This window comes from Phascolarctos cinereus, unplaced genomic scaffold (genome assembly GCF_003287225.1).
Source record: "Phascolarctos cinereus isolate Bilbo 61053 unplaced genomic scaffold, phaCin_HiC Scaffold_726;HRSCAF=1367, whole genome shotgun sequence".
Lineage (NCBI taxonomy): Eukaryota > Metazoa > Chordata > Mammalia > Diprotodontia > Phascolarctidae > Phascolarctos > Phascolarctos cinereus.
The window spans coordinates 418,409,566-418,419,197 of NW_027556098.1; the positions used below are offsets into that span (position 1 = coordinate 418,409,566).

The 9,632-nt window shown below is 40.2% G+C and overlaps 1 protein-coding gene across 3 annotated transcripts in view; it reads left to right on the top strand.

Moving 5' to 3' along the window:
• Positions 1-9,376, top strand: part of LOC110219746 (uncharacterized) — a 28,584-nt gene extending 19,208 nt beyond the window's left edge. For all 3 annotated transcript variants that reach the window (XM_021003371.2, XM_021003369.2, XM_021003370.2), the window contains exons 5-6: positions 1,867-1,962; positions 7,174-9,376. In XM_021003371.2, coding sequence (XP_020859030.1) covers positions 1,867-1,962; positions 7,174-9,134 — 2,057 coding nt within the window. In that variant the 3' untranslated portion in view covers positions 9,135-9,376. The remainder of the gene's footprint in view (positions 1-1,866; positions 1,963-7,173) is intronic.
• The last annotated feature ends 256 nt before the right edge of the window (positions 9,377-9,632 follow it).

Below are 9,632 nucleotides of genomic sequence, written 5' to 3' on the forward strand. Positions count from 1 at the left end.
TGAAAAGAAGTTTCCAGTGCTAAGCTAAGCTGATCCACACTGCACTTGAACTCACTGGACATGACTAGTTGAGCCACCAGGCTACTTCTCTGATACTAAGCTGTTCTTCTGTGCAGCCAGGATTATTCCTTAATGGCAACCGTAGTGTCCATCACTTCAAGCTACAGGCTTAGCTGATGATTTCTGCTGAAATTGTGTCGGGCTTTTAAAAAAAACCCAACAACAATATTTATCCCAATGTTGCAAAAGCCTCTCCAACTCTGCTTCTTTGAAGGATTCTTCTTCTTCTCTGTGTCTCAGAAACAACAGGAGGCAGTGTAGAAAAATATTTTTCTGTCCTCTCTTGTTAGTAATAAGTCATAAATGATAGTATAGTATATTCCTTCTATAGACTTGTGAAAAGTCGAGCAACAGAAGCACAATGTGAAAACGGCCACCCTTCACTCTAAACTTTCCTTGTTTAAAGTATGAAACGAAGACTCCTCCTTGGGTTTATAGTGACTTTTATGTTTTGGAAGTCCATGGAGTAGCAGAGTTTGAAAGTTGTATAAGGTTGCCCAGGGTAGCCCACGTCCTGCTCGAATTACCATGACTTTGTGAAAATAAAGCAGGACACAGTTTGGCTTGGACTAGTCTTAAATATTTTGGTGACCAGTCATAATGGTAAGCAATTGGCCAACAAGCATTTAGTAAGCTCTTACTGTATACCAGGCACTGTGCTAACCAGGGGGATAAGAAAACAAGCAAGAAGACAGTTCTCACCCTCAAGGGGCTTACATTCTAACAGGAGAAGATAACACAAAAAAGGGGAGGTGAAAAGCAGAGGGTGGGGGAGCTACTTGCACAGGGACATGGCGGCTAAGCATCAAGAAGGAGGGGTGGCTGCTCCGGGCCCTCCCCCAAAATGGAAGTTCTGGGTAGAACTCACCCATGGGAGCAGGATATAATCTCTTCTTTGCTTCTTATTCTTCTCAGTAGCAGTGGCAGTAGAGAGCACTCCAGACTCTCATTGGCTGACTACTCTGCCTGGCAACAAGTGATAGTTCAGCTAGAGAGTTCTGGTTTGTCTTTGACCCAGTTCTGAAATCTGTTCTTGCCTCTCTCTCCTCTTCTCTCCTTCTAAGCCATCTTAATTCAGCAGCTGAGTCTCTCTGTAAAGAATATCCTCTTAGCCTAGGGTTAGTAACTAAATTCTCACTTTCTGTCTATACATGAGGTAAATCAACGTCTGGCCCATAAACCAAGGACAGTTGTGCTGTCCATATTTCTCCAGCCTATCACTGAAGCCAGCTGTTTTCTCCAGTTTGCTCCAGTGTTCTACAGCTGTGCAAATGAGCAAGTGTCATCTCAGAACTCTGAGTCAGACTTACTTAATAAACTGCTTCTGTGAGGCATATCCGAGCCCCCAAGAATGGAACGTGTCAAGGTAGACTTAATTCATGGCCTGCCTCACTCAGAAGCAAACCTGTGTCCCAGACCAGGGTCATCTCTTTATATAAAGAACAGCTAAGCCAAACTGAAAGTTGAAATCAAAATGTCAAAGCTTAACCTGGCCAGGTACTGAGGAAATGTACTCTGCCTCCCTTTATTGAAGACAAGAGGGACTCTGGGTGAGAGATCTTGTATATATTCTCAAACATGGTTAGCATTTTGGTTGGTTTTATGGAAGTTTTTTTTTTCCTTTTTAGTCTTTGTTATTAGTGACTCTTTGCTTAAATTGGGGAGAGTGGAAGAGCACATTTGGAAATGAATATCATGTAAAGACAAAGGAAATCAATAAAAATTAAAATGAGAATGAAAGGGGCTAGAATTGAATTATGAGATAGATTTCTGTTCTGAGCACTTTCCATTTTTCTCTATGAGCAGGGCTTCCATTTTCCAAACCACATGTGATCTCCCAGTTGGAGAGAGGAGAAGCACCATGGATAACAGAGAGAGATGTCCCAAGAGTTTCTTGTCAAGGTGAGCCAATGGCAGGCAGTGCCAGCTACAGTTCAGCTGGTCAGCATGCAAGCATGGAATTAATTAATAGCTTTGCTCTGTTGGGTGGGAACGCTCCCCACCAGCCCCCAAGACTATGGAGAAGGTATGAGGTGGTCTAGGATGAGCTTCCCCATTTAGGGACTGGTTCTCTCTCCCTTTCCTGATCCTCCTGTCTTTTCCTTATTCTCTGGCCTCCATCCATCCTTTGCTGCTCTCTCCCATAATTGTTCTCTCTTCTTCTGGCATTCGGTATATCACTTTCCTTTCTCTTTTCAGATATAACACAGGTGTGACCAATGTTTTTACAAGTGTTGTAAAACGTTGGCCTCTCTCCTATTTTATGTACATTCCTGTTGTCTCATTCCTTTCACAGCCATTCCCAGTAAACTTATCTTTCCCCATCATGATTTGCCTCTGGTCCCCATCCTTTCTGAAAATTATGCCCTTCCTTCAGTACTTTAAACAACCAACCATCCAAAAAGCTTATATTATGTGCCTTGCTGTGTGCCAGGAACTGGGCTGGGCCTTGGGGATACAAGTACAAAGACAGAAACAGTCTGTCCTTGCAGTGAGTTTGCAATCAAGTGAGAGAGAGAACAGATACATAAATAAATATGAATAACATACATATAAAATGAAAGAATACAAATGCATGGAAAGGAGATAAATATGAGGTCATTTAGAAGGGAGAGCTTGAGTCCTTGGGGTGATCAGGAAACGCTTCATGCAGAAGATCCTTCAGGGATCTATAATTTTCACGGTGTGAGGACTCCCTGTGCTAATGTAGATTTCAGCCTCTGTCATAGTGGGTGAACTCAAGTCATCATCACCCTCTAGCCAACCTGAGGCTGGGTCTCCAAAGTTAGCTGGGCTAGACCTTAGGTGAAAGACATATTGTCCATTGCAGCTACATGGCACCCTAAAGCACAGAGTTCGGGCCTGGAGTTGGTTCAGATCTGGCCTCAGACACTTTCTAGCCATGTGACACTGAGCAAATCATTTCACCTCTGTCTGCCTCAGTTTCCTCAGCTGTAATAAAACGGGGATGATAATAGCACTTATGTGCTAGAGTTGTGGGCATCGTATGAGATATCTGGAAAGTGTTCAGCATGGCACCTGGCTCACAGTAGGTGCTTAATAAACACTTGCTCCCCCCAAACTGAAGTCCTTCTAGCTTGGTAGAATCAACCCCAGCTTACACTTAGCGTACAATAGCATAAACTTGGAGACTGCCCTGCCACAATGAAGCATCATGCTATGCCTTTAGTTAGCCTGGTCCCGCTGTGCATGGTCATGTGACTTTATAAATCAGGGTCTCACACCCAGATTTTCTCCCTCCAGCACAACACGTTCCCCTCTATACCACCCTCTCTTCCTTCTACCTAATTCCATGGAGTTTTTCTCCAATCTCAGTCTTTAGGGACTCGCTCTATTGGTAGCATCAGATGGCGTTTCCCAGCCCTTTGTGAAAGTGCTTTCTAGCTTTACTTCATGCTCTGGTTTCTCCTCTTCCTTCTAAAATGGCTACATTTCTTTGTCTTTCCTTGAAGCCCAGAGTTAAAAGGGATCCTTGAGGCCACCTAATCTAATCTCTACCTCAACAAGAATCTCCTCCGTGGCATATTGAAGAATGGGCTTAAAGCTGGTTAGTGAAGGGCAAGCCATTGCTTCCTAAGCCCATTTCACTTTGGGGGTAGCTCTAATATTTGGGGTGTCCCCCCTAACAACAAACTAAAATTTGTCCCTTTGCTTTCATCCACTGCCCCAAGGCTTTCCTTCTGGGGCCAAGTCCAGCATGTGTAATCCTTCTCCTATGGGCCAGACTTTTGAAAATATGACGAGAACCGTCATGTGTCATAGCTCTGTTCTTTTCCCCACACTTAACATGCCTGTTTTATTTAGCTTCTGCCTGTGAGGGCCGATCATCAAGCCCTTCACTGGCCTGGCCCCCCATCTCCTGGTCATCAGTCTCCTTCCTGAAATAGGCAGCAAAGCTCTTCAAGGGTAGGAACGGTACCTGTTTGCTTACATTTGTGTCCACTGGGTTTTTGTCCAGCAAGTGGCACATAGTAAGGGCTTGATAAGTGTTTTCTTTGTCCGTCTCCTCCCCAGCTCCAGTCCAGTGTTGTTTAATGACCACTTTGTCCATCCCATCATGCCTTTTGGATCCATCACCCTATTTGCCACAGACTCCCAGTCATGCAGATTTTACCAACTTCTTCCCTTCTACTCTCAGCTCTCAGTGACATTTTTTTTCTTGTGAGGTCCATTCAGTCTGTTTATCTCCTCCTGTTCAGTCTCCTCATCCTTGTCTCCCTCATTTACCAGCCTGCAGATAGTCTGCAGACTTTTTCTAGGAATTAGTAAAGTTAGAGGAGTTAGTAGCTGGTTCAAAGTCTTCCCATCCACTTTGGCATCTTCCTTGGGGTCCGTATTTATGTTGATGACTCCTCTTGTTAATTCCACTCTTGGTCTTTCCACTTCCTCAGCTGTACTTCCACCCTCAATCACATTTTCCTCTCCTCTCTCTCTCAGTCCTACTAGGCCCCACTTTAGCTCTGATCATCTTCAGTCTACCAACCTTCAATGTTAACTTTCATAGTATCCCAATCCAGCTCTCCCCCTCTGGCTTTGCTTGCCTCCATAACTAGCCAGGCCAACCCCACGGTTTGCCATTTTAATGTCTCCCCACCTACAGCCACATCTTTTGTCTCCCCCAATAGAATGTCCACTCTTTGAGAATAGAATTGGTTTCATTCTTGGAGTTTGTATCCCCAGTGCCTAGCACAGTGCTAGGCTCATAGGAGGCACTTAACAAAAATGCTTTTTAATCAGTAGAACCTCAGGTCCCACTGACCTCCTACCACTCTCTACTACTGAATCTCCATCACTGCTTAACTCTACCATGTGATTTTGCTCCTCTGACTTCAGAGCTGATGAACATAAGATAAAAGTTACAAAATGAAGCCCATTTTACTCTATACAAATTTATGGTACATAACCTTAGCCACACCCTTCCTTTCCCACAGAAGTTCTTCCAAACTCTTTTATTGTAAGTTTTAAATATATTACAGTAATTTCTGAATATAATCTTTTCTCTTGTCCTACCTAGGGAGCTTTCTCTTGTAATAAAGACAAAAAGAATCATTTAAGCAAAATTAAGCCACGCATCAACTGCATCTGATGAGCCATATAACATTTCATACTCAGAGTCCCACATCCCCCCAGTAACAGGTTGGGAATAACTCCATTTCTTCATTTCTCCTTTGGGGAAGAGATTGGTCATTACAATTACACAGGGGGAAATTTTACATGATTGTTCTTCTGTCACCATTGCTGTAGTCATTGTCCAGATTCTGCCTCTGACCCAGAGTGCCTGTGGGACCCTCAGCAAGTCCAATTAACCTCCCAGTGATCCATTCAACTCTTCCAGACTCCAAGAATAGGTGCTGACTTGCATTAGTAGAGAGGATTTCCTCACTGAGAGTTCCCTTATACCAATGAAATTGTCAGTCTGGCCTAATACATTAAAAAAAAAATTAAGAGTCACCTTTAAAGGGCAGCAAAATTCACATAAAACCATTAAGAACAGTCATACTGCTGTATAAAAGCAGTTTCTTTTAACAATGGGAAACTGCTAAAGTATGAAGTTGCATCTGTGATCAGTTGCAATCACTTTTATGTTGTTTTACTTAACTGTCTGGGGGAATTGTACACTGTTACGAGTATCCTCAGGGTGTGTGTAATGTATCAAAGGAAAATGTGACGTTTAAAAATGTAAAGATAATGCAATGCAAAACTCAGAAAATTCAAAACAAAACTGATTAGCAGGGGGCTCTACATTTTCACAAATGTCATTGATAAAAAATTTTGTACAAATGAGGGCCAAAGCACTGAGCGCTTTGGTATAGCACTCGAGAATTTCCTCCAGATAAATAATAATTTATTATTCAGGAGCACTAGTGGCCATGTTATTTGACTGCTAATGAATACACATGGCTATCCCATCACCCATTCTCCTTTCATTATTTTCCTTATACATTTTTAAAGATGACAAATGTAGCTTTAACACATGAGATCAATATAGACAGGAATACAAACCAGCGCGTATTCTCCAAAAACGGTTAATGAAACTAGCAAAAATCTTGATTGCCTATTGTGCCCTTTCCTAACTTATTAATTCCTTTAAGGAAAGAAGGCCATGCGCTTTGCAAGGTAATGTCAGTATCGTCCATTGTTTTTATACAATTCTGTTGCCCCATAATGCCATCATTTACATCTCTGTATCTAGTGTGTAATTCACTTGTGTATTGGTCTTTTGGATCGGCTTTCTTTAGTCTCCATCACTTCATACCAGTCTATCCCTGTTTCATTGAATTCTCCATAATTAAATCATCCTCAGGAAGTGTAATTTTTACAGAAATAAAAAAAAGATCTAAATAATTTTGGAGGTGTTCAACGTTCATATCTAAATGTAATTGATAACGATAATAAAGATGGCATTTCTGCTCCTGTCTACAGATTTAATGGTATACCATTAAAAACGTGAAGGAGATACTTTCTAGAATTAGACAACAGTATTGAGAAAAAAGACCAAAAATATAAAGCAAAGAAAAAAGGAGAAAAGAAGGGAGGACGGCATTACTAAATGTCAGATTATATTGAAAACAATAATTATCAAATCTATCACTGGCTAAAAAAAAAACCAGGTAATCAGCCTGTAAACCTTCATTAAGTGCTTATATGTGCCGGGCACTGTGTGTCCAGCCCAGTCTCCACTTTCAAGGAGATCACAGTCTAGTAAGGAAACAACTCACAACCAACTGTATACAAATAAGCTACATATAGGATAAATTGGGTGTAGTGTCAGAGGGAAAGCATTAAGATTAAGGAGAACTGAGAAAAGCTTCTTGTAGAAGGTGGGATGTTAGCTGATTTGTTTTGCTTGACTATATTTCTTACAAGGGAATGCTTTTTTGGGGACAGAGAAGGTATTTGGAAGTTACAGTAAATGTAAAAAAAAGAGTATTAATAAAACATTAAAAAAGAAATAAACAGAAACAACTGTTCTGCCTTTTCCTGCTTAATCATGCTTCTTGATGTAAGAAAATCTAAAACATACCATAAAGTAATTTTCTCTTTCTCAACACTGAGAAAAATGAATATTTGTATACTTTTTGTTTCTTCTAGATTTCTTTATTCAGAAGACAAGATGTAAAACCAAGGAGTCAGCTACAAATAAGAGTACTTCTGTGAGAAATTTATCTAAGAGGAGACTCTCAAAGAATGGCTCCTGGAATTCTGAGTTAAAGGAATCCTGGGATTTGGATGCAAGGTTGAAGAGACAGAAGGGCAATCAGAAGAGATGGGCCAGGCAAGTTATAATCAGTCAAAGAACAACTTCAGATGAATTGAGTCTTCGTGAATGTGTTACTTTGGGGAGAAAGTTCAAGCTGGGATCACTTCTTACTCCCAAACAGAAAGCTACCATGGGAAAATGTCTCCATAAATATGATTCTCTTGGAAAGAACTTTAAATATTTGTCACATATATTTAGACATAATAGAACCCCTTCAGGGAAGAAGTGTTATAAGTATAACAAATGTAAGAAACCCTTCAGTTACCACTCAGACCTTTTTCAATACCGTAAGATACATAGTGGAGAGAAAACTCATAAATGTGATGAATGTGGGAAAACCTTCAGCAACAACTCATGCCTTACTGTGCATTTAAAAATTCATACTGGAGAGAAGCCCTTTGACTGTACTGAATGTGGAAGAGCCTTCAGGCGTAGAGCACATCTTATTCAACATCAGAGAATTCATACTGGAGAGAAACCTTATAAATGTTATGAATGTGGAAAAGCCTTCAGTGTTGACTCATACCTTATCAAACACCAGAGAATTCACACTGGAGAGAAACCCTATAAATGTAATGATTGTGGAAAAGCTTTCAGGCAATTGGGAAACCTTAATCAACACCAGAGAATTCATACTGGAGAAAAACCCTATAAATGTCATGAGTGTGGGAAAGCCTTTAGTCAATGGGGTCACCTCAATCAACATCAAAGAACCCACACTGAAGAAAAACCCTTTGAATGTAATGAATGTGGAAAAGTTTTTAGGCAGTTGGGAAACCTTAATCAGCATCAGAGAGTTCATACTGGAGAAAAACCATATAAATGTAACCAGTGTGGGAAAGCTTTTAACAATAATTACCTCCTTATTCAACATGAAAGAATTCATACAGGTGAAAAGCCATATGTATGTAATGACTGTGGAAAAGCCTTCAGTCGAGGGACATACCTTAAAAAACACAAGAGAATTCATACTGGAGAGATACCTTATAAATGTAATGAATGTGGAAAAGAGTTCACTGACAAAGCATCCTTTATTTATCATCTGAGAATTCATACTGGAGAGAAACTTTATGAATGTATTGAATGTGGAAAAACTTTTAGCCAAAAAGCAAACCTTAAAAAACATAAAATGATTCATACTGGAGAGAAGCCTTTTGAATGTAATGAATGTGGAAAAGCCTTCCGAGAGAGGGGAAGCCTTAGTGTACATAAGAGAATTCATACAGGAGAGAAACCCTTTGAATGCAGTGAATGTGGAAAAGCATTCCGAGAGAGGGGAAGCCTTAGTGCACATCAAGAAAAGCATGCCGAAGAGAAACTTTATAAATGTGATGAATGTGGGAAAACCTTCAGATACAAGGGATATTTTAGTATTCATCAGAGAACTCATACTCAAGAGAAATGCTATCAATGCAAAGAATGTGGGAAGGACTTCAGCCTAAGGGCCTCCTATATTATTCATCAGAGAATTCACACTGGAGAGAAGCCCTATAAATGTAATATATGTGGGAAAGCTTTCAGTTACAATACATCCCACAGTAGACATCTGAGAACTCATACTGGAGAGAAACCCTTTGCATGTAATGAATGTGGCAAAGCTTTCACTCAGAGAGACTACCTTACTGAACATGAAAGAATTCATACCGGAGAGAAACCCTTTAAATGTAATGAATGTGGAAGAGCCTTTAGGCAGAAGCAAACTTATAATGCACATAAGAAAATTCACACAAGAGAGAAATCCTTTAAACATAAATTATATGAGAAAGCTTCAACTGGAAATTGCACCTTATAGAACAAACATCAGAAATTAATACCAGTGAGATTCTCCAAAGGTACAACAAATGTAGGAAAGCCTTCAGCACCAGCTTATTGGAGGCACCAGAGAATTCACGCTGAAGAAAACCTATGAGGTTACTGTGAAACAACTATAGGGTGTGTATTTTATCCCTCAGAGACTTTATACAGAACATTAACTTTGGGGATGTAATAGTATGGACAGTGCTTCATATAATCTTGTCATTTGTTAAACACTGAGTCCAGATGTCTGATTTTTTTTCATGATCTATTATATTATTTGGTGCTTTGAGAGAGAAAAATGTCAAGATCATCTTTGATGTCCCCTTTCCCTGGAATACATATTGGCTGCTGTCAAGTAGCAATAGAGTTGCAGAAGTATAGGATCTTTAATAGTACCTATACAGAAATTCCAGAGAATTATTGTACTACTAAATAATGGTTACACCTTAACTGCTGAAGAAAGAAATAAAAGGTGATAAATGACCATTGATTG